The following is a 24,411-nucleotide window of genomic DNA, read 5'->3' as shown; positions in this document are numbered from 1 at the left end:
TGGAATTAAAAGCTTTTACCTAGATTGCATGTGAACAACTAAGTTAACCACTGAGGTAATTTTATGTATTGTATAATGATCAAATCAGACTAACCAACAATATGCAAATAATGTATTACCTTTATTGATTACATTATCAGGGTGTTTCTGTTTGCAAAAAGATGCCGCTGCTGCGGGGAAAGTTTCTAGAGAAATCCATCCCACCTGATACACTACACCATACAGCCACAAATTACTCATCAGCTGCTAATAGCATCAATAAACGATTTGAGGGTTTGAACTTTGATTCAAAAAATGTGACTGCATTTGTGTCCAGTAAAAGAAGTTATATGTTAAAATCATATAAAGCCATCCTTACAAGCTTGTTGCCAAATTGAGCGCATTTTACTTACAATGCCCACATTGTGACATCAGCGAGTATTATCTTGGCAAGTAATGTCCGTTAAATTGCCACGGTCAAGAAAGTTTTTGTAATACCGTTCAACCCAGGAAATGTTCAACACAGAGAATATTAGGCGTGTGATGACAGAGCAAGGCGCTTTACTGTCAACAACAACCCCCCCCCCAAACCATAGAAAACCATGTAAATTAGGGCAGTTGTCATTCTGCTGCCGAGTATTCAATGTACGTAAGTTTATCCTAGATTAGTGGAAACGGAGACAGATATCACACCAAACGCTGCTGACAAGGCACTGCTGAGGGAGTGAGGGACTGGAAACAGAGCTCAAGACAAAACAATGAACCACCAATGTGTCAAAACAATCAGTGGCGTTCCAGAGCGACTCACAACGCATCACAACCACGATCAACTCAAAAGCCATGTTTATATCAACTAGCTCACAGGAAGTACATCTTAAGATTGTCAAGAATTTTTATTCCCAAGGAAGCGTACAGACTTTGACATGAAAACCCTCCCCCTAGACTCAATTCCACATTTTAAATAGAAGTGTAGATCCAAGCTGGGCCATAAATTATTAGCACAGCAAAATATCACTGCAATGTTACTGGGAGAATTCTGGCATATACCTGAACAAATATTTGTAAATCTTACTCAAAAGTCGAAATCATACTTCATACAGTCCATCCTAACCAATTCTGGTGATGCAGAACGGTCTCTTCATAAAGACATGTTTTCACCAAGCATCTTCAATGACATAGGGGACTGTTAAACAACTGACATGATCAAATCAGAATGTAGAAACTTTCATTTTTATTTGAACAGTGTACATGACTTTCATAACTTTTATTTATCATTTTTAACACACCTCCTGAAAGCTATACATTTCCCACAGATTCTAACAAAAAACATCATCTGTACAACATTTCAAAATAGTGCCCATGTCCACAGCCTTTAAGAACAAAACTGAATTGAATGCAAGAGCGTGACTTGTGAACAACACTAACACTCGTTTTTGCTTAATTTGTGGTAATTACTTGATCACCATAGATTATTTGGGTGATGCAATCAGAATAATCCTAAAACATGTGGCTTGTCAATAATCCTGTCAACTTCTTGGTGGTGGACCGAAGTGCACTTGACAAACATTGGAGACGATTTGGTGGCCCTATTTATAAATGATTAATGATTTTAGCAGTCTGTAGAAGAATTATTTTGAGGGACCTCTCCTTTGGGAGAAACACAAAACAACAATATAACATAAACTGTACATATAAAATAATCCTGACCAATAGCAGACCTGCTGCAAAATGTTTATTAAGCCCATATATAGAGATATATAAAAAAAGAGAGGATAAACAAGTGTAAATCAGAATGGATTTTTGGGTGGGGGCAGTGGCACATACAGTGGGACAGGCATGGTGGTGAAGCATAGCAGTAGAGGACCGAGGGGGGGGGGGGTCCGTTGCCAGGCGTGGTCAGGACATTGCTGCTGGGCACATGGGAGGCCTTGTGGGTTAAGATGTCCGGTGTCACATGTCGTATTTTCTCACCTTGGAGGCTCCCTGGATCACCCCCTCCAACTCTTTCACCACAACCATCGCCACATCTGTCCCATTCTGGGGAGGATGCATGCAGAATGATAAGAATTATATTACGAAGTAGTCAATTCAACTTGTATCTCACATGTATATTGCACCAAAGGGCTACAATGATGTCATCATTACTAATGATTTGTAAATCTGGTTTATTTTATCTGAAAGTATAAAATTATAAATGGAAAATAACATAACATAACATAATGACAAGAACAGGCCATTCAGCCCAACAATGCTCGCCATTTTCCTAATACGTCATTATTTATTTAAAGGGATTTTTAGCATTTTACTGGGGACTCCAGTCTGTTTACCTCTCCTGTAATCAACAGCATTTGTCCAGGCCTGCAGAATCAAACTAAGAATCTGAAAACAATTATTGAATCACCTCAATTCCCCTTCTTCCCCACTAGATGGCACAATAAGCCAAATCTACTGGGCTGTTGACTCAGAACCTGAAACTCAGGTTACCCTAAAAGAGGGAATGGAAAAAAGTAAAATGCATACATCTGTGGGGACGCCTGTGGGTATGTGGGGTTGGGGGGCGGGGTCTGTTGTTAGCTAGGGCTCGTAGTATCCCAGCTTCTGATTGGTGGCTAAATGCATCTGGCTCTCAAACTTGCGCACGTCCTCCAGGGTCATTCCTACAGAGAGGGCGAGATGTGCAGCTCATTCACAGTGGGGGGTTGCACTTTACTTATCGCCTTCCCAGAAATGATATGACAGGTGAAAGATAAAATTAATACAATGCCTATACAATAGAACATTTTTCACAATCAGTGTCAGATTGACAGTTCCAGTAACACTAGAAGGCATTTTAGGATCTCATGGATAAAAACTTAAAAACCTGCCTCTCGCCCAATGCACGCTGGGATAGGCTCCAGCACCCCAGCATAGATAATGGATGGACAGTGAAAATAATTCAATGAAATACAACTTAAATACTCTTTGATACAGTGATTGGTTCATTTTTACATTTTCAATTGCATTTGTGGGCTTGTCCTACCTCTGCAACTTTTGTCAATTGGAAAAATTCAGGAGGGTAAAATGGCTGCTTCAGCCTCCCAGTCACAATAGCACAGCATATCCCAGCTGTTCCCTGCCGCTCACCTCTGGACTATTTAGAAGCAGCCTGACCTACATCTCCCAGCCTCATCACGAGACTCAATCCAGTCCAGCCCCACATATAACCCTCTGCAAACTGAAAACAACCTCACTGAGGGAGACAGAGAGAGAGAGAGAGAGAGAGAGAGAGAGAGAGAGAGAGAGATATGCCCCTTTTATTTAGACATTTTTTCCATTGCATTTTCTGAACTGAAAATTACCATCCACATTTATATATCAATCAGCTCTGAAAAGCACTGATTGATTTTTGTCGAGAGTGTTATTTGCTTCCATTTTTATTTTCTGAACTGGAGTATTCATTTTTGTCATTTCTCACCACGGTACATTACGTTTGACTCGCTCTTCCCTTTCACTGTCCCACTGAGCTAGCTTTTCTCCTGTGAATGCACTCATCTGGCGGCGTGTATTCTGCTCCGCTCACACGCTGCCTGCTGGGTAGCTCTGCGTGTGACACAAACGCGCTCTTATCTCCGCACGACTCCCGCCGCAGAGGAAGGCGCACTTAGATCCGCCCCCAGCGCGCTCCTCGCCGCGCGAAGAGCCGCATTACGGCAAATCGCCCGCTTTCAGACGCCGCCCCAGCCGTCGAAACTGGGAGACCGAGTGTCGTTCCCTTTTGACCAAAGATAAGGGCAGCTATTCGCTTTTTCCTAGCGTCGAAACCATTAATTTTCTAGGCCGACCATTTTCAAAAGGCTTTGAGAAAAAGAAAAAGAAAAAAAAAACATTCCCGAAAATGAAAGCATAAAATGTGAGCCTCACAGGGGAGAAAGGAGCTCAGATTCTTACAGAGATGAGTAATTCAAGTAAAACGTTCTTGAAAGGAGGAGACGAGACGTCGTCGGTGCTGTAATTTATCTGACCCCGTTTTTCTGGAAACATTATGGGGTGATTTTAGCATACGCACGCATATCAACAGATTCCAAGCAGCTCTGTTGAGCTCAAACACAATGAAGAAGATTCAAAAGCATGAGAATAAATCATTATGTGATTCTGGAAAACAAAGCGTTCCGGCTGTTGTCATGTGAGACGCTCACGAGACGTGGCCAATCGATGGCAAACTAATGAGCCTGACAAGGGACGGATTAAGCGATGGAGTTGAACATGAGCTGGGGTGGCGGCTCATCCTGTCCAGTCGCTGTTCTAGCGCGCGGACGGGCCTCGCGGGTGATTATCGGATCCGGACCGGGCCGGACCGTGTCCGGCAGCCCTGCGGGGCGATGCACAATCATCTCCAGCTACAGCCAGGGATGGGAGGGTTTCGGTGTGTGCCCAATGTACTGACCGGGGCGTGAGGCGGTGACACCATGGGCTTTTGCGGAGAACGCTCGCATCGCTGACGATTACTGACAATCTCGCTGAGCACTGGAAGCAGTTCTTGTAACTTCTCCAGGCGTCGGCGGTAGAAGCTGGGCTCTATGAGCTCCTGGCACTGGGATAACTCCTGCTTTCCCCACTGCCAGCAAAATCCTTACGTCCTTATCCCACCCACCGGTTAAAGGACAAAGTCCATTCTGACCGGACTTGGACTGAATAGGGACCTGCTGCTCAGCCTTTGTGTGGGAGGAGTCAATGCCAGGTTGTGAGGATGCTGGTTCTGGCATACATGTGATTGGCTACTCACCATACCACTCATCCACCCAGGCAAACGCCTGCCGGTGTCCCACCAACAGAACATCTCTGATGACCTGAGCATGAGAGAGAGAGAAACATGTTAATCTAGTATTTTAACATGCCCCTTCATTAGAAGTATTATATTATATTTTAATAATTATAAACCTTTTGGTACACTGCAGGGAGCATCAAAGTACTCCAGAGCATAAGTCCACATTGTGTCTCAAGATGCCAAGCTCTCTTTTTAAAAATGTTTTTTTTTAATTGTGTTTCCCCAGCCTTGGTCCAGAGAGAAGTGTCCTGGTTTTTGTCCCTGGTGAGTTTTATGGAGCTGTTAACAGAGCACTGGCCTTTATTTGCAGCCAAGAGTGGAAATAGGGAAATCCTAACCGAATAAATTCCGAGTATATTTTAACTCTGCATCACACATAAAATTAACGCTTGAGTACAGGCCCAGCCCCAGACCGAAGGCCTCATCTCTGCACCGAGGATCGGACCCGTGACGCACCACACGAGCGCCATTAGGAATTCAGCGCAAGCTGCCTGCAGAGCGTTGTGCGGAAGGCCGATAGGAGCGGGAAATCGATCAGCCGTCCTCACGTGAAAGATGCAGGGCCGCGTTAATTCATTCACTCATTTATTTAATGGCCTGTTTCCAGGATAAATCGTCAGGAACCCGTGCATAATGAACAGGGCGAAGTTAAGCACCTGCGGCGATGTGGGAGGGGGGACCCTTGTTACTTATAAACACCGATCCAACTGTTCCAGTGCTGCCTGTGCACCGAAATGGATTAGCACTCCCTCACTCCCCGCCATCCTGTGGAGGCCCTGATGAGTCTGGCCCACTATCAACTATTTGTTCTCCAGGTTACTTGCCACAGGGTCAAACCCAAGCACAACTGGTGCACTGGTGCTCTTTTTTTGACTAACGTTTCTTTCAACATATCATGAAATTTCCATGCACGTGAGCCTGACAGTTTGCAGTTTTGCCTCAAAGCGTGTCAAGACTGGGACAGTCAGTCGTCACAGTCAGTGTACAGATGCAGGTCACACTGCATGACCACCACAGCGCATCATTAGAATATTTTTACATCGTTGTAAAAGCCTTGACAGTCAGATTGACTGTTGGCAGGAAGTGACACAAATGACGCCCACAAGCGCACACACAAACACATACACGAATACACACATTATAAAATATGACCTTGATCATGACCGTTTAAATGTCAAAGCATGTCATGATTCCATCCATTTCCCTGAATGCAGCATACAATATCTAATTTGAGAACAAAGCAGATTGTGAATAAGATTATGAAATACAAAAAATCAGCTGCAAACTCAAAACGTAGTCATGTACACTAACAAACAGAATGAGGCACCCAGCATGAGGCCAGGCTGAAGACATGCCAGACCTGCTGACCGTTACCTTGTGCACAAACTGCTCCACCCTGGTCTGGAGGCCCCACACCTCAAACTGGACAGCCACCTGTTTGTAGGAGCACATGACCGGTCTGCTGCTCTCCCTCCACCCCTCCTGTAGGGGGCCCCGCCCCGTTTTCACAGAGGAGAAGTGCCTAGGATCCTGCGGGAGAAGAAGAGTCTGTTAACACTGATGAACCATAACTTGATGCAGCGGTGCGCAGTGAGGGCTGATCTGTTCTGGGAGCTTTCACCACCATACTCTCGAGTATTAGCATTAACCCAATCATTTATTTAACCTATAGCTGCAGATTGAACATGTATTTTTAGTGTCTTACTGTGCTTAGATATAGGGATTACCCAGCACACAATGTACAGTCATTTCTGGACTAACCTCTTCTGGACTAAAGTTACGACAAAAAGCTGAAACATAAAAGACTTAGACACTAAAAGACCCAAGACCTTAGACCGTGACTTAATACAGTTGTTGTTTCTGCTGTGATACACTATGGCTAGATGGGACGACAGTGACATAGAACCTTTGGAATGTTCTGGAATAGCATAACGGCATTAAGTGCAATGGCGCTGTGATGTAATTTAGATGAAAGACAGAATTGTGTTACAGGGCGGAACGCTCTATGCTGTACCTCAGAGGTCCTGTAGTGTCTGTCGGGCACGTCATCGAAGGCAATGTCCAAGAAATCCACTTCCTGATCGATCTCATTTTTGTCCCCACTGAATATCTATGATATGAGAAAAGCAACATTATACTGCATCAGGCAAAGCTACTGTTCTCAGCAATGTCATTAGTGTCAATAGGAGGCCCTGGGCATTTATATTATAAAAATAAAATTACCATGAAAAAATACTCAATTGACTTACATTTTCATTGATCCCACAGTTGTCCTCGTATTTAGTTTCTATGTGAATTGCAAACTTTGGCAAAAAAGAGCACTGTAATGAGAAAGAAATAATTGTTATGACACAAGCCCTGTTGCACAGGAAAAAAATTCTGAATTTGACCCTTTTAGTTCTTGGAAGTGCAATTTCCTGCCCTTGTTCTCCTGACACACTTCAAAGGAACCACAACTTCAAAGTTTGTGCAGATTGTGTGTGTTTTTAAGGTAAGGGGTCTGGTTATTCAAAATGGATATATGAAGCACTTTGACATGTTCAACATGTTGTTTGATGGGACTTGTAGTTCCTTGATTCATTTGACATTTTCTACAAGCAAGTAAAGACTTACTGTGTATTCTGGTTAAGGTCCAAGGTCCAGCACATGGAAAGGACAGAATATATTATGCAGCACAGTCCAATAAAATTCAACACTGACAGCTTAAAAAATTAAAACTCACTCAAAAACAGTGCATGGATCTACTGCTTAAGACAAAGCCAATTATCAATTTAGACAACATTACACTCACTCACACACTAGATACATGATTACATTGTAAAAAGTCATTTAGTTTTCAAGGAAGGGAGGCTCCAGTTCCACTTACAACTAATTTATGAATTGTATAAATACATGAAAATATGTTGCAGAGAACTAAACACTAAGGAATACAATGATATACATCAGCAGGACAGTAATTTATATGGTCTTAGACATATAGAAATCTTTAGAAATATAACTTTAATCATCCTGTATGAAAACATCATGTAACTGGAGGATTACTCTGAAATACTCTCAAAGAAGAGAGTACAGCACAGACAGGTAGAACATGCAGCTCACCTGTGACTGTGTAAGGATAGTAGTTCCAAGACTTTTCTGTGATGTAAAAAATACGAGGGACGACAGCTTGGGCCCAGCCTGGCAGCCTGCTGCAGAATGAACAGAGGAGCACAGTTCTATTGGGATTTCCACCATGGAATGGGGTGGGGGCTGGAGAAAGAAGTGAGGAACCTAAACATCCCAACCTTTCAGAAACAAGTTCTTAAAAATAAACTTTTTTGAGAGTTCTGAATGACCTCCATTCCCAATGCGTTCCCATCTCTAAAGATGCATGGTATTATGAATTAAGCGGCTAGCATGACTGTCTTTAGCATTGGGTGTGTATTCTCCGTCTCACGAATTAGCAGATAATACAGAATCAAACCACCCAAGTCTAACAGAACAAAACAGATCTGAGAAGATTTAACCAAGCAGCCCCTTCACCAAGCCCCTCCTACCACCAGTGTCCACCCCCCCCCCCCAGCTTCTAGTCTTAACCTCTAGCCCCTTCTACTCCCAATCTCCACCCCTATGCCCTCCGACATCAATCACTCCTCTTTCAAGGAACATCACCAGAGGTAACCCACTGCAAAGCATAAGTACACTTTTAAAATTGTGGCTTACATATTAAAGCGGATAAAAATAGATTCCTGTTCATAGATTTTTTAAATTTATGTTTTGTTACTCGAGAAAAGTGAACCAGGAGTTGGGTTGCCTGGCAACAGACTCTGAAGAATGCAAAATATTAACACTGGAAATGAAGTGATGAGGGTTCAGTCAGCAAAGCTCAGGACAATTGGAAGCCTCTGACTGAAATGAAGACAAGTGAGTGGTTAGCCTTGAATTCCGGGTTGTTTGAGTCTATGACAATGGTCTCAAATGCATTCCCCTGAAGAGCAAAAAAAACAAAAAACAACTTGTACAATGGCTTGAAGAAGCTGACGACATTCCAGACTAATGAAATATCAAGGCCTAATATGGTCATTCATGAAAATACACATACACTCTACATTTCCTAAAGTATGTGGACACCTGAACATCACACCCATACACATATGTCATACTGAAACAGGAAAGGGCCTTCCCCAAACTGTTACCACAAAGTTGGAACTGCCCAGTTCTCTAGAATATCATTGTATGCTGTAGTATTAAGATTTCCCTTCACTGGAACTAAGTGGCCTAGTCCAGGATGCAGTTGGTGTTGGTTAAGGCAAAAGTCCCCCACTGTACACTCAAGAACACTAAATAAAGATTATGAAAGGCACTATATAAACACAATACTTTAAACTGGAATTAAGCTCAAATGTGCATGTGTGACCACAAAATAGAAAGTGAAATAAAACAAGAAGTGATTTATTTTTTACTATGACTAAAATCTACACAATGGCAGTCGGCTTTTTGGGGATTCGATACGAGTACCAAGCGGTTATCTCCCCTAATTCATTCATTCATTCATCCATCCAGGCATCCGGTCCTTTGTGTTTCTAAGAGCACAACAGACAGGACCTTAAAAAGCAAGCACGGCTGTGACAGAGGCAAACCGGGTAACCCTGAAGAATCTCACCATTCCCGGTACGGCACGTTCCGGCTGAGCAGTACCGCCACGCTTGAAAAGGAATACATCACACGGAATAAACAGAAGGCCGTGACGTGGAAGGACCCCGGCGGTGCAATTTACGGTTATTTTCCTGAACAATGATCGCTGTCGAAGGGTTCCAGGTCTGCGAGCTGCACGGCCGATGCAGAGTGGCTGTTTTACAGACACTCAGACTCATCTCGGCGAATGAGCATGGCAACACCGCACACCAACCACCACCCAGCCCTAAACAAACGGAGCCCTGAGCTCCATGACAGCAAGCCAAAAGGACCCTGTGGAAAAAACGATGCCTCCACGCATTTCAAATCCCGTATCCCCTTACAAAGGCCAGCACTGATTACCTAAAAATACTCCACACACATTACAAAATCCACCAACGGTTGCGTTATCTCTTCAATACGGTGCACGTTTTGTGTAATGACAGTATTTATGTGTGTTTTTTAACATTGGCACAAATAATACACTTTGTGGTAATAATTCATGCATGTTCAAAACTGTAGATCATCTCTTTCGGCATAGGTTCAGATTCTCATAAAAATGTTTATGTATATTGTCTTTACTGAGTGCTTCATAGAGAGGGGCTTCTGTGTTTGGTGAGAATGCAAAGACAGAGGCTACACAGTAAAATGTCCAGAGTTACTTCAACACTTAAGAGATAACATCTGGTCCCACATTCCAGAGAGGGACCAAATGTTATGTGTTAAGACCTGAATTAACACTGCTGAAGTTGGATTAACACTGGATATTTTACTGCGTACGCTAACCGCGAAGGGGCTGCCCTCACCTGGACAGGTGAACTCTCTTCTCCGTGAGCTGACCCTGCCCGTGCACGGGGTCGGTGTGGGTCTCGTTCCGCACCACCTCCACGCCCTCCCCCTTGTCGCTGGCCTCGTGACTGTGCTTGCAGATGGTGTACAGCTGGCCTATCCTGTACTGGAGAGAAAAGGTCAAAGGTCAAAGGTCAAAACTGATCCACAGCCGGGGCGCCGTAACGACCGCAGGCACAAAATGACACAAAACGACTCCGTAAACCCACAGGCGCGGTATGTCAAACATACACAGTTGTATACACAGTTATGGGCACACATACACACGCGTCATCCATACGGCTGCTTTGTGGGGACGTCCAACGGAAACAAACAGGAGGCCACTCAGTTATATTTATGCACCGTGTCTCCCTAGGGAAACCGAACGAGTTTCCAATTCCTCCATCACAGGCCAAAAATACATATGACATACATACTGAAATGGACATGGGATGAAATACAAACATCAAACTGTGAGGCAGACTCACAGCATGAAATAAACATGTCATGCTATAAAAGAGAGGGCTACAAAATGTGAATGTCTCTAAACTGCAGTGGGCAAGGAGGACCAGCTGCATCCATTTCAGGATTTCCTGCCAACTTCTGCTCTTCATCCTTTTAATTAGTAATCACTGACACAGTCTGGCATTTCACAAGGAAGGCTTAAGGCTGTTCTTTTCCTATCTTCCTCACAGGAAACGTTTTACTGTGGAAACGTTTAACGCTAATCTACGAATGAACTGCCATGTTGTGTGGAGGTAATAACTGAGTCAGGGTAATTGATGACAACAAAAAACTTGAGAGTTGAGAGCAATGTAGAAACTGCCCAACACTGCGTTTAAACGAATATGACAAATAATTCATAAATGACACATGCGCTGTGAGCAGTGTGATTTAATGACTTGGCCTTGTCAGCTGAGGATACTAAGTGGATTTGACATGTTTGACGGACGTAGTTCATTCTATTTATCAGCTGTACAGAGCTTTACCGTCAGCGGTCTTCTACCTCAATCCTGCACTGTTTATAAGGCCCTTTTAATGGGACTAAACACACTTTCGACCCTTTTTAACCTTTTGAAAAGGGTATGGTCGTGTACATGTAAACAAGGATTTGCTTCACCAGATTCGAATCCCCAAATTTCCACAGGACATCGGTGTGCCATTTGTACAAATTCTACAGCAAGGGCAGAAAATGACTGTGACGACCCCCTACACTGCTGCCAGCGCTGCTTGTTTGGGCTTTTCTTCACAGGAGCCTGAAGGGCGGAGCAGAGGGCCGCTGGTGTAGTTGGGAGCACCTGTGGCCAGGGATCCAACAGATGTTAAGATGTGATGTCTCCAGTTTTTGAAGGGAGCTCTCTCCCCACCTTTTGGCTTCTGTTTAGGTGTTGGCTGCGTTTTGGGTTTACACCGCACAGCGTTGCTTCACCATGCCTTTCACACATCCCAGGAAACACGCTTGGCAGCCAGACGGCCGTGTGAAAAGGGAAATTCAGACGGGAGCAGAGTCTGAGCGAGCGAATTCCAAAAGCCAACCGGGAGACATCACTGCCAGTACCTTAACTGCCAGGATATAACTTTATCAACCACAGTGAAACTTATCAGAGCATGTCCCACAGTGGTAATATTACAAGGGGTTTTCCAAAACATTTAATCTCACTGCTACATAAAATAGCCACCCTGTGGCTGAAGAAACCCACATTAATTTTTGGCATCCTCAACAGGCTGCAATGCAGTGGCTACTCACACTCATAAGTGTACAGGTACTCATACAATAAATTTATATTGTGATTTACGGATCTGAATAATACGTATATACTTAGTAAAATGTAAACATTGATTAATTACACTGATCATAGGACCAAGTTTATTTTATCTGTAAGTTAAAAGAAAACATGAAAATGTGGATCAAGTAGATAAGCAAGAGACAGGAAACTAATGCAGTCTTCTTAATGCAGTTACAATGACTTTCATGTTCCAATATGCAGATTAAACAAAAGACCAGTAATACATTTCAGCTAATAAAAAAGCTCTTTGAGAGGGTACTTTTGATGCGGTGTATATTTACCCTACACTTTATAGCACCATGACGATTTCAGGTGACAGATGAAGATAGGATGTTTCTCCTTACAAGTTAACATGCAAACTTCCATAAAAGCTGCATTTAATCAAAACCTGTCAGAAAAAAAAAACTTTACTGGTAACTTTACTGACTTCGTTTTTGTCTCAGCCCCCACGCCCCCGCCTTACCGCCCTCCTTCGTAGGAGGGGTCATCCGCACGCAGCAGCAGGAGAGCTCACACATAGACCCACTGCCCACCTGATGCAATGACTAACACCCTCTCACCAAAGCAGAGGCTTACTGAACATGCTGTACTGAACCACACATACAACCACATGAAAGACAGACTTAACTATAAATGTATTAGAGTCCATTTTGCCACCTGTCTTTAGTGTGGCTAATGTGGTTTGTTTCCAATTATGTTTTTTGTACAGCCTTTTTATTTATTTTACTATATTCGATACACAAACCACAAAATTAAGCACCTAGTTGTACATATAATACCAGGTATAAACCAGCTCCCACAATGCAGGCCCAAACAAACGGTTCTCCTGAGTTTAAGTAACTTGAAAGCCCCTTTCACACATCCATCTTAACCCGTAAATGTCTTGGCAATTTTCCATCTCAGTGTCGTGTGTGAATAGGAGTAGGAGTCGATTTTTTGTGAAAGACATTTCTCCAATTTGGTCAGGACCTTGTAAGATTGATGGAAATCTTCAGTCATGGCTCTAGTGTCAACAGAAGCAGCAACATTCCCCAGTCAAGCACGCAGAAGGTTACATTCATACGTAAGAGCTTTTGTTTGTGGTGCAATTAAAGACTTTACTGAATCTGCCTTCTCAACACATCTCGTAAAAATATGCGACTTTGCACACAGAAGATAATGGACCTGCACTGTGTGATTTTGTGAGGGAAATTTCAAAATATTCTCAGAAATGGAATAAACAGTGCGTCACTGTCCTTGCTTGCCTGGCTTTGTGATGACATACGATTTTAGCCAATTGTTTTCAAATGATTGCATCCAAGTCATTTTTGTTGCTCAAATCACACAATTGCACAGCTTCAAATATTACTCTAAATCAATTTAAAATTTCCAATGAATAAAGTTAAACTTGCAAAGTTTTAAGTTACTTTTTTACCCAATGTAGCAAGTTGGGTAGTGTTATATCTATGTAGGCCACAAATCAATGGCAGATATAGCTAGGTATTTAACTTGGCTGAAATAATTATTAATTGCATTTTATGGAAAACAACTCCGCATACAAGTCTTGACTTTTAGCAGATAGACCATGTTATTACTCTTCAACTATATTGTGTTGGTAGGATCTACATCTCTGCCAAAACTATTATTCAACAAAATATCTATTTTAAAGAAAAACTAATGTAATGTTAACAGATGTCCTGCATAGCTTTGGAGGGTAGACATCCTTCCTTGCCTAATCTATCCAGAATGGTTATGTCACATGTGAACAGGCTCCATAGTGTTGACTCAGAATCTTTCTGTATATAAGACCTATTTGTGAATGGGGAAAACCACTACCTTACCCGAGCAATTGAGCCGGGCAATGTTTTGGGTTCCATGTGTGAAAGGGGCTACAGAATGTCCCTCACTAGCTTTAAAAGGTTCAGAACTGGAACCTGGACCTCAGTTGAGGTACTGCTCTCTGGAACCTGGGCCTCAGTGAGGTACTTCTCTCTGGAACCTGGACCTCAGTGAGGTACTTCTCTCTGGAATCTGGACCTCAGTTGAGGTACTGCTCTCAGAAACCTGGACCTCAGTGAGGTACTTCTCTCTGGAACCTGGACCTCAGTGAGGTACTTCTCTCTGGAACCTGGGCCTCAGTGAGGTACTTCTCTCTGGAATCTGGACCTAAGTTGAGGTACTGCTCTCTGGAACCTGGGCCTCAGTGAGGTACTTCTCTCTGGAACCTGGACCTCAGTGAGGTACTTCTCTCTGGAACCTGGACCTCAGTGAGGTACTGCTCTCTGGAACCTGGGCCTCAGTGAGGTACTTCTCTCTGGAACCTGGGCCTCAGTGAGGTACTTCTCTCTGGAACCTGGACCTCAGTGAGGTACTTCTCTCTGGAATCTGGACCTCAGTTGAGGTACTGCTCTCTGGAACCTGGGCCACAGTGAGGTACTGCTCTCTGGAACCTGGACCTCAGTGAGGTACTTCTCTCTGGAATCTGGACCTCAGTTGAGGTACTGCTCTCTGGAACCTGGACCTCAGTGAGGTACTGCTCTCTGGAACCTGGACCTCAGTTAAGGTAATATTTATACAAAATATTTAATATTTATCTATGAGCTCCATAAATGCACAGGCAAGTGTAACATTATTTTCTTGTGGCAGCAAAATACAGCCACTGTTTCACCGTTGCGTAAGTTTTAACTTCCCTGAAGGAAAAAAGACTAAGACCAGGAAATCATGAGTCAAAGCCTTTCATTTCCAGGAAGGCACCATGGCACCAAGACAACTGATTCTAACATTGCTGTTCTTCCTCCCGAAGGGACAGTAAATGGGACACGGCTCAAAAACGGAAACACAGAATCAGAAATTGGCAGAGAGAAGCAGATAGCATGTGAAAGTAGGGAAGCCGAAGGGCACATCATTGGAAAACAAACGAGCCATTTCCCTGAGAGGGTCTAAGCATCACTATGGCAACAGAACACGATGGCTATTATAGATTATCATTGGTTTACAGACCATGATGGCTATTTTAGATTATTATTGGCCTGTGCGCGCATGTGTTTGTGAGAGCGAAAAACGATAAATAGTTTCCTGCAACAAGATAAATACTTACATTGAAATCTCTCTACCTCTCTCTCAATCCAGTAGAAGAAAAGATTTTACATTTTACAATGAAACCTTTCAATTCTGCCGATCACACGAATCCAGAAGAAAATTTCTTTTAGTAAAAACATACGCACGACACAAGACGAGCAGCAAGGATCAGACGATCAGACAGAGGTCAGGAATAAAATGAAGCTGCTATTAACCTGAGACAGGTTTGACTGGTGGCGTAATTACCGCAGATGAGCCAAGCGTGCAGACAGAGGCCCACGCACAGGCACACACACTCAGGCCCTTCGTGCAGACAGAGGCCCACACACAGGCACACACACTCAGGCCCTTCGTGCAGACAGAGGCCCACACACAGGCACACACACTCAGGCCCTTCGTGCAGACAGAGGTCCACACACAGGCACACACACTCAGGCCCTTCGCGCATGCACAGCTGAGCCCGTTTTAACACGCGTCCTCCGATGGAGGGGTTTTACAGGGGACCGGCTGACTGCAAAACACTGAGTTCATTGACCTGTATGTCTTTGCAAACGAGTACTAACTGCCTCTGGTTTCAACGCACATCTGCTGCGACAGATTAAATTTATGCCGTTATCAAGACGCAGTTCGGCAGCCATCTGCTAGTTTGCATCGCATAACCCGCCATTTTGTATAATTCATTTTTTTTAATCCTTATTTTTCAACCACCATCGCAACATCGATGTGCTCTGTCTGTTCAGGAAGGCACAGTGCGTGGATGTCTATATCCACCGAAATGTTCACTCTGCAGTCCAGTGGGCGAGGAGCCAGAGTTACTGCAGCAGGGCAAAGCGCACCTGGTCACAGCTGGTGTGACTGGGCTACAGGTGCCCTGACTGAACAGAGGAGTCTCTATTGCGCAATGACGGGGGGGGGGGGGGGGGGGGGCACTCCACACTGGTCACACCCGCTCTGGTCAGCAGGGAAGTGCGGAGAGCCGATCCCACCACCAGCAGGGGGGCTTCTGGGCAGCAGTGTAGTATAATGGGTAAGGAGCTGGTCTAACCTAAAGGTCTCAGGTTTGATTCCCAGGTCACAGGTTTGATTCCCAGGTAGGGTTAGGGTATTGCTTTAGTATATACCCAGCTGTATAAATACAGTGTCAATGCTAGGTAAAAAGTTGTATAAGTCGATCTGGATAAGAGCATCTGGTAAATACCTGGAATGTAATGTATAGTGTAATGCTCCCACTCAGGATGCTCACCAGCATCCTTCACCTGCAAAACCTGGAACGGCTCGCGCAGCTACGCAGCGGGACTGCCGTTTCGTTTCCTTCCCTGGCCCTGGCTTACCTCCTCCACGGTCAGCGGCATGCAGATGCGGTACTCTTTCACCAGCATGGTCGCTGCCAGGGCTGGGGGATGGGACGGGGGGGGACGGGGGGGAGTTCCAGAACCTGCAGGCTCAGGATCAGGGTGGAGCAGCCGCTGGTGGAACGTCCCGCGCAGTCCAAAACCCACAAAGTACAGAACGGCCACACAACCTGCAAGATGAAATAAAACTATGAAAGCAGTCAAGCAGGCACCTTCTCTGAGAACTGTTCATTAGTCACGGTCTTCCCCTACCTCAGAGGGGCATCTACATTTCATACTCTGCAGATGCCGTTATCCAAAGGGACACAAGCTGACGTTACTTAGCACAAACCGCATTTATAGAGCTGGATATCAACCAAAGCTGTTCAGGTTTAAATACCTTGCTCAAAGACATGGCGGTGCCTGCAACCTTTGAGTTATAAGACCGGTTTCCTGACCTCTGAGACTACAGTCAATAGCAGTCGTTCCCAAACTCGGCAGCCGCATGAATAGAGTAGGGGTGGATCACAAGATGCATGTGGAGAAAACAACCTATTACTCACTTTCCATAGACAGTTACACTAGTCAAAATGCAAGCTGCTACAGTTTCATGGAAAGTATTAGTAACAATGTACATGCACTTGTTTAGGCACATTAAAAACCTGCATTCCATATTTTAACATAAAATTGGTTATCTATTAATAAGGCGTAAGTCACAGAAAATTCATTCGGTTATTAAAGGAGTTGAGGGCTCAGAAAGTTGGAGCAACTTACAAGCTGGGCGTGCACCCATGGCGGGCACATCTATTGACTAAGCAGCCATTATCATGAGATATCATTTAAGGATTAGTTGTTTCAATCACAGTCCAGAAAGTTTCAGTTTCATGTAGAAAATGCCTATTTTAAAGACAATGCTGTCAGCCTCTGTATTCTTTAATTCCACAACTGTGAAGGTTTATTTTGTACGGAAACGTTTTATCTAGAAATCGTGTAAACAGTTCTCGCTAAATTTGGATAAAGGTTTTTTCAAAACGGCAGAGGTTTGCCTGTCCGTGCATATTTTTCACGCTGTCGCGACCTGGGCACTGAAAATGCTCGTTCACGTTCTTTGTTTTGCGCGAGTTTCAGAATATAGGGTGTTTCTCATATTAGCGCCACTGAAAAAAAATTATAAAATGCATTTTTCATTTTACCCGATTCATTTTACATGTTATTAATTTTTTTTTTTCACGATTACCCATCTGCTTTAAAACCGTCAGTCACCAGTCTTTAAGAATCTCTCTCACACGCACAAACATACACACGCACGCACGAAGAGTCGTGCGTACTACGCTCCACGCGCCTTACCTGCCCTGAGTGCAAGTTTATGAGCACATTGTCCTTCCCAAATTATGCAGATGAGATCTTTAACTTCTGGTCCATTTCACTTCTTCAAAAAAAAAAAAAAAAAAGCTAATGTCAAGAACTTCGGAAATTATTTTTCTAAGAGTTCTCCTCTGTCAACAAATTACTTTAATACACAAAAATAGCATCTGTGCAATCGCGAAAAGCACGCTGTAAATTGTACGAGTACTGTGTTCAAGCGCGTGCTGCACACCGTTTAATACAAAAAATATAGTTCATGCAAGCACGTTGTTGCGTCTCTCCTCCCCGTCCCTGTTACTGGGATCTCCCTACTGCCCCCTATAGTACAATTAGATACTGTACTACAAAGGTCCCATTTTGATCTGAAAAAATATGTTTTAGTTCCTTGAAAAGTAGTTCCTGTGACTAAAAGTTCCGGGTACTTTTGGTGGAAACGCGGCTTATGTGCGTAAAACGTCACGTGTGGTTATTCTGAGAAACGATCGACTACTTCCACCAGGCGCGCTGGAACTGACACCCTCTGTGTTCTCAAAAAAATGAGTGATTGCACAATATTTTTATAATTGTTGCTATAATAATGGCTGCTTAAACCATACAATCTATGCAGTAGGCTGTATCAGAATGGGAATATAGTACATTTTACCAATTTAAAAAAATATATTCATAAAGTATATTCATATTAATTGTATATGGACAGATAAAATCAGTGGTGGCTCACATGCTGTAAGTAAACATATCAAAACTGTAAGGCTGTTAAGAAGCTGTCTTTGATTACATTTTTATTAATTTTTTTCTTTGAACAGGACAGCAGATTACAGGATATTTTTGCTAATCTTCTGGAGGGAACATACTGTACTTGAGGCAGGCTATTCCACACATTGACTACTCTCTGCGTGAAAAAATTCTTCCTAATGTCTATGCAAAATGTACCTTTTGCTAATTTCCATTTATGTCCCTTCGTTCTACTAACAGAACTCAACCTGAAGAATTTATTGTAGTTCATTTTGTTAATCCCTTTTATGAATTTAAAAGCCTCAAACAAATCACGCCTAAGTCTCCTTTTACTAAGCTTGAAGAGATCAAGCATCTTAAGTGTTCCCTCATAGCTTTTATCTTTCATACCTGGAATCAATCTGATTGCTCTTCTTTGAACCTTTTCCAGAGCCTCTATATTCTTCTTGTAGTACGGTCCCCAGAATTGCACACAATTCTCCAAGTGTGGTTAAATAAAAAAAATAGCAAATTCAGAGCAAAATGCACCCGATTCAAGTTCTGGTTTCTGGTACAATGTACCTGCGCTCAGAATTTCAGGTACACAACTTGTGCTGAGAATTAATCCACAGAGCATGAAAGCCAGGTCTACCACCATAATCAAGATATAGTCAGATATAGAAAAATATAAACCAAATACAGTCAACTCCTGATAACTCTCTAGACTGAGGGTTGCTATGATATCATGCATTTGACCAGAGTATGCAGTTAACAGGAGTGATTAAGTGAGTGACCTCACTGGCGGGAAGGAAGGCTTTTTTCCCTTATGTTTCTCACCAAGATGTTTTAGTGGCTATTTTAAGATATTTTACTAATATCCTAAAATCTAATATACTGTTCTATGAGGTCAAAACATGCTATAGCTTTCTCAAACGCACTCAATGTAAAATACTACACCGTAATGCAATAACCATCATGTGCCTGAATTCCGTGGCTGAGTTGTTTCATGTAACTTCAATCTACCAATAGGTGGCGGTCTTGACTAAATATACAACACCCTCAGGCTGCAGTTTTAAAAGATCCATAAAAAAGTAGAATTTCTGTGATGGATTCCATGCTTCAACAGTTTTCTTTTCTTTTTTTTTTAAAGCAAGTTCACTGCCAGATTTACATCCCCTGAAGTTAAATGCATTAATTTTTCAAGTGACCGCGGATACACGAGCACAAAACCTCGCTGCTGTTATTCTATGAGAACGCCCAGGCTACCAATTTCTCAGCGTAAATCTGAGCACACTTCACAGACACTGCAGCGTTCTGTATATATCTCTATCCTCCCTTAAATTAAATGTTATTTCTACAAACGACCAGCTACGTAAATAAAGGTATGACAATTCCAGAGGGTGCTTGGATTGTTTCAGTAGCAGCCAAGAGCATAATATATCATGCAGAACAGGATCATGTTTAAACAGAAAACTTACTTACTTTTTTTTTTACTTTGTTGGTGACAGGCTGGGACCCTCATTTACAATGGTGCCAAGCTACAATAAAACCAAATAAAACATTTAAAAGAAATTAGAGTAGAAAGAGAAGGAATAACACGCATCAGTTAAAACTGTTACAATCCAAATTAACATGATTCAAGATCAAAGATACTGAATTTCCCTGTGCTACAAAGAAATCAAGTTTCAGTATTTTTTGTTCATTGTAGGTATGAGGGACACAGAATTTTACTCTTTTTTGCACCTCTTCTGACTGGAAAATAGTCCCATCTTTCTGGTAAAGAAGCAATAAATTCACTAAATTCACTCTGGCCACCAAAAAAATTCTTATTGGCTGTTGCCTTAAAGCTAGAGTGGGTTGCAGGGTTTTAATGCAGGTCAGGTTTGCTGTTGCTGCACCTCTCTGAGCAAGGCTGACCTGAACTGCTTGGGTAAGTGTCCAACTGCATATAGGGAGAAGGTGTGTAAAACACAAGCTGTGCAAGGCCTTGCTGGATAAGGGGGTTTCACTGACATGAACCCCAAAGGCAGTAGTGATCGTCAGTGCAGTTTGGCTGAGTCACCAGACATGAGCACAGACATATGTAACGGCTGCACACGTAGTTACATTCACTTACAGTATATTTTAAAACCATTCAGCTTCCACATATGAATAAACGGAAAACTCATTTACTCATTAAATGTGTCAGAGGCATGCACATTTAACTTACAAAAGTGCAAATACAAAAAGGCTTAGGGAAGTAGCAGAGCCAACACCAAGTCATCAGCATCACAATTGAGAGTAGCTGTTAGTACACAAACCTGCAACACAGTAGGTTGTAGGTTAACAGATGGGGAGACTGGTGGCTGGTGACTCAGCTAAGACACTGCTCCAGTGTGTGGATGCGCTGATACGGTCTGACATCGCAGGAGTTCTGAAACCATGTGTGCTGGTTTTCATTCTAACCTTATTTACAAACTCTGAATTGTAACAAGCAGTTAATAGTTCTTAATTAGACACATTTAATGTCCATTGAAGGGTAATTTACCCTCGTAAGCCCTTTTTATTGTATGTGTTGGCGCTCCAGAGCTTCCAGTGCTAATGCTGGTAATTAACAGAGAGAGGTCTTCAGATGGCGGCTACGCGGGCCTGTTCATTAGCCCAGCCTGTATGTCAACGCGAACGCGACAGCCGCAGGTGTTGCGCACCGAGCAGCTGGACTCCGCCCATTGAGAAATGCGGCTTTGCTTAATCTGTTGTCCTGGGAACCGTTTAACACTGATGCCATGGGGTCAACGGCTTTTCTGCAGGCCTGGACAGAGCAGTTCCACCGCAGCGCATGCTGGTTACGTCCTGTTTTATTACTGCATGTGCTACACACACCCAACTCCCTCAGCGAAATTAAATCACACTGAATATATCCCTAAAGCATGGGTTTTGCAGGTTCCTGTATGTGGCCTGTGATTGGTTAAGGCGTTCTGGGCTGTTGTGGTTGGCTGCTCGGCTGCAACGCGGGCGGGGCCTTGCTAAGGGTAGTTTGGGGAACAGGACCTGCTGGGGAACTGAACTAGGACAGGACGCCTCTCCTGCTCTTTAGGAGGTGACCACGGCTCACAGGCTAATTACTGCGTGTGTGCGTGTGTGTGTGTGTGTGTGCGCGTGCGTGCGAGTACCTGTCTGTGAGTGTGTAGGTAAGTAAAAGAATGTGTGAGTGTGCGAATGAAAGAATAAGAATGCATGTGTGAGAGTATGTGTGTGTGTGCGTGTGTGAGAGAGAGTGTATGTGTGTATGTGAGACTGTGTGTGTGTGAGTGTGTGTGTGCGTGTGTGTGTGAGTGTGTGTGTGAGTATGTGTGTGAGTGTGTGTGTGTTTTATCATGTTTAAAAGGGGGTAATGACGCTCTCAGGGGAGACGTGCCTGGAGCAGATAATGTTGTTACTGCTTGTTTTCAGGTGGCTTGACGCTGTGCGCAGCTCTGTAGTGTTCACAGCAGATGGGACCTGCTAGACGCTGGCTCCAGTTCCCAAGGGGCACATACCCCAGCTGAGTGTCTCTTATCTCTGTCCCACAGGCTGGGTGAGGTCAAAGGGCAAAGGTCACCCATTGTCCAGAGGAGCCTGACTCAACTCGCAGGGCCCTTCTCTTAATTGTCCCCTTCAGTGGTTTTTTTGACCAAGGAACCCAGGGACGCTTGCGCGAAAACTATTCAACCAAAACGTGTCCGAGCACCTCAGCCACGAGCGAAGAGAACCAGGGCAACTACCTCTCCAAAAAAAACCATCCGTCATCACCTTTGCTAGTTTAGATGGCCAGACATGGGAGGGTGGTAGCGAGGGTGGTGGTGGTGGTGGGGGGAGCATCATACTGAAGCCAGGCCTGATTGTTATCAGAGACACTGAGGTTGTGTCAGCCCAAAGCAATCACTGACAGATAGAAAGCCATACTCTATCCAAGCCAAGTCTATCAGTGTCTTTGTTCAGTGTATGTTTCACGGCCAAATATGATTCCAGGGTTCTTGCTAAACTGAAATGGGCTGGGAACACTAAAGGCGACGATTGGCCGACACCAGAGGGGGGCTGAGCATTGGGGTACAATCGGCCCTTGTGGAAGGCGTCAGAACCCCATTGGTGTCCCTATTCCAAAAGCATATCAGGAGCCTGTCAGTGTGCCCCTTGAGCCAATCAGGGTGCAGTAGAGTTCTGACGTGGGAGAAGGGGGCTTATGGTGGAATACAACAACAATACATGAGTGTCTCCGCAGCTGCGCTTTCAAACCAGTGATCTGCTAGTTGATATTACTTTGCGCGGTTATGCATGTATATTTTATTAGATTTCACAATCTACTTCCCCAGCGTGACAAACATTTATTTACCTGTTGGTAATGAACACAAGAAAGACGTCTGGGCTGTTTTACGACAAATGGGCACTAGGGGGAAGTCTAGAGTTTAGAATTTTCAGTTGGACTCAGGGTCTGGCAAATTAGCGCCTTGTGTCAAGTCCTGCCCAAAATGTTACAAATTCCACAGCCTTTCAGGGAAACCCGGGAATCAGAGAATGTGCTGTTAAATGAAAACTGAAACCAATGTCAACATTGTGGCCCCCATACCAACATGTCAGAGGAAATAGTTCAGCCCATTATACCACATGCCAGCATATATTATGCTACACTTTTACAAGGCAGGAGAGAACATTACCTGCTGGAGGACGGGGTGGGGTTGTTGGGGCATTCGTTTTACTGGTGAGAAAATAAAACAGGATGTCTATTAAATTTCAAAATGCTGCTCCACTGACCAATCACAGCTGAAAGTTTTCAGTAAACAGTCATTTAAAAATGTTTTGTGATTAATTGCACAATTAGTGGACTGTTTTCACTGAAGTTAGGTACAGCCAAATATGTGATTATCACTTTGTACCATACTTTGAGATGTCTTTTTATGTGTGAACTATAAGTTATGTATAAATTCCAAATGAAAGTACAAATAGGTACAATACAGTAGGTATATACACTTACCAGCACAGGAACATAACAGAGTATAAACGGAGGGATTAAAGCACTACCAGCTGCACTCATATGCAGTACAGAGCGTGCAATTATGTGATATAAAATTATAGGGAGCAGGCTTGTTCATTCAAACAAATAATGTTTCTCAAATCTTCTGATTTCAGTTGAAGACCTGGTCATATAAACAAATCTGGAAGGAGAAAAAAAAGTTTTAAAATGGTTGCAAAAGAAGTGATGTTCTTTGTTTTGTTTTTGTTTGTGAAAGTATCACTTACGAACCTGGAGCACAGTATTGTATTCTATTTCCACTGAATGATCATTATCTTTTGTATTTCATGCATCTCAATAAAGTTTTTTTTGTTTGTTTTCTCTAAAGGAACTTCCTTTTTTGCCTGGCTTTTTGCTTACTCTATTTCAAAGCCTCTCACTGCTCTGCAAATATCTTTGGAAGGAACCTATTAATAAGACTCAGATGCCAGGAACTTCCTGAATCAATTTGTTTTTCTTCTCTCTTGCTTCACTTCAGATTGTAATACAAAGTGTGTTTTTAAGGCACCTTCACATTCTGACTGACCCTCCACCAAAGGAAAGAAAAAACACTGAGGCACACACACACGCACACGCACGCACGCATGCACGCACGCACGCAGACATGCAGACATGCGCACACACACACACACACACACACACACACACTTTCCTCAGACTGTGTAAAAGGGCTGGTGACAGTAATCCCCAGCCATGCCAGTCTCATACAGCTAATGATGGCAATTTTACTGCCGGCCAGACACCGCAGACTGAGGAAGAAGGGGATTGGGTAGGGTAGTGTGGGGGGAAGCATGGGAACTCTGTCACATGGTGTCTGGACTCATTGGGGGCTTTTAATTGGGGGCTGTTTGATACCAAACTTCATGG

At 43.4% G+C, this 24,411-nt stretch overlaps 1 protein-coding gene and 1 long non-coding RNA gene across 2 annotated transcripts; both read right to left on the bottom strand.

The window, feature by feature from the left end:
• Positions 1 to 805: 805 nt before the first annotated feature.
• Positions 806 to 18,072, bottom strand: LOC118216207 (cytoplasmic phosphatidylinositol transfer protein 1-like). Its single transcript, XM_035397282.1, has 11 exons — positions 17,787 to 18,072; positions 16,440 to 16,630; positions 10,243 to 10,391; positions 7,883 to 7,971; positions 7,397 to 7,404; positions 7,033 to 7,104; positions 6,798 to 6,893; positions 6,158 to 6,313; positions 4,742 to 4,805; positions 2,500 to 2,636; positions 806 to 2,016 (listed from the first exon to the last, which is right to left on the bottom strand). Exons 2-10 carry the CDS (start codon positions 16,485 to 16,487, stop codon positions 2,554 to 2,556), a joined length of 765 nt encoding a protein of 254 aa, XP_035253173.1. The 5' UTR covers positions 16,488 to 16,630; positions 17,787 to 18,072; the 3' UTR covers positions 806 to 2,016; positions 2,500 to 2,553.
• A 1,925-nt stretch (positions 18,073 to 19,997) lies between these two features.
• LOC118216244 lies at positions 19,998 to 23,678 on the bottom strand. The gene is made up of 3 exons (XR_004762988.1): positions 23,506 to 23,678; positions 23,189 to 23,229; positions 19,998 to 20,053 (listed from the first exon to the last, which is right to left on the bottom strand). It is a non-coding gene; the product is annotated as an uncharacterized LOC118216244 (long non-coding RNA).
• Positions 23,679 to 24,411: the final 733 nt, after the last annotated feature.

The sequence above is a fragment of the Anguilla anguilla genome, chromosome 17 (assembly GCF_013347855.1).
Source record: "Anguilla anguilla isolate fAngAng1 chromosome 17, fAngAng1.pri, whole genome shotgun sequence".
Classification (NCBI taxonomy): Eukaryota; Metazoa; Chordata; class Actinopteri; order Anguilliformes; family Anguillidae; genus Anguilla; species Anguilla anguilla.
The sequence above is the reverse complement of the archived record's forward strand: the minus strand, read 5'-3'. Positions and strand labels throughout refer to the sequence as shown.

What these genes read in the sequence shown, in the direction of transcription:
- LOC118216207 (XM_035397282.1), bottom strand. Translation starts at nt 16,487, where the DNA reads ATGCTGGTGAAAGAGTACCGCATCTGCATGCCGCTGACCGTGGAGGAG. An exon ending in AAGAGAGTTCACCTGTCCAG is followed by an intron (nt 7,972 to 10,242) that starts GTGAGGGCAGCC and finishes TTCATTCTGCAG; the next exon opens with CAGGCTGCCAGGCTGGGCCC. An exon ending in GACACTACAGGACCTCTGAG is followed by an intron (nt 6,314 to 6,797) that starts GTACAGCATAGA and finishes CTTCTCCCGCAG; the next exon opens with GATCCTAGGCACTTCTCCTC.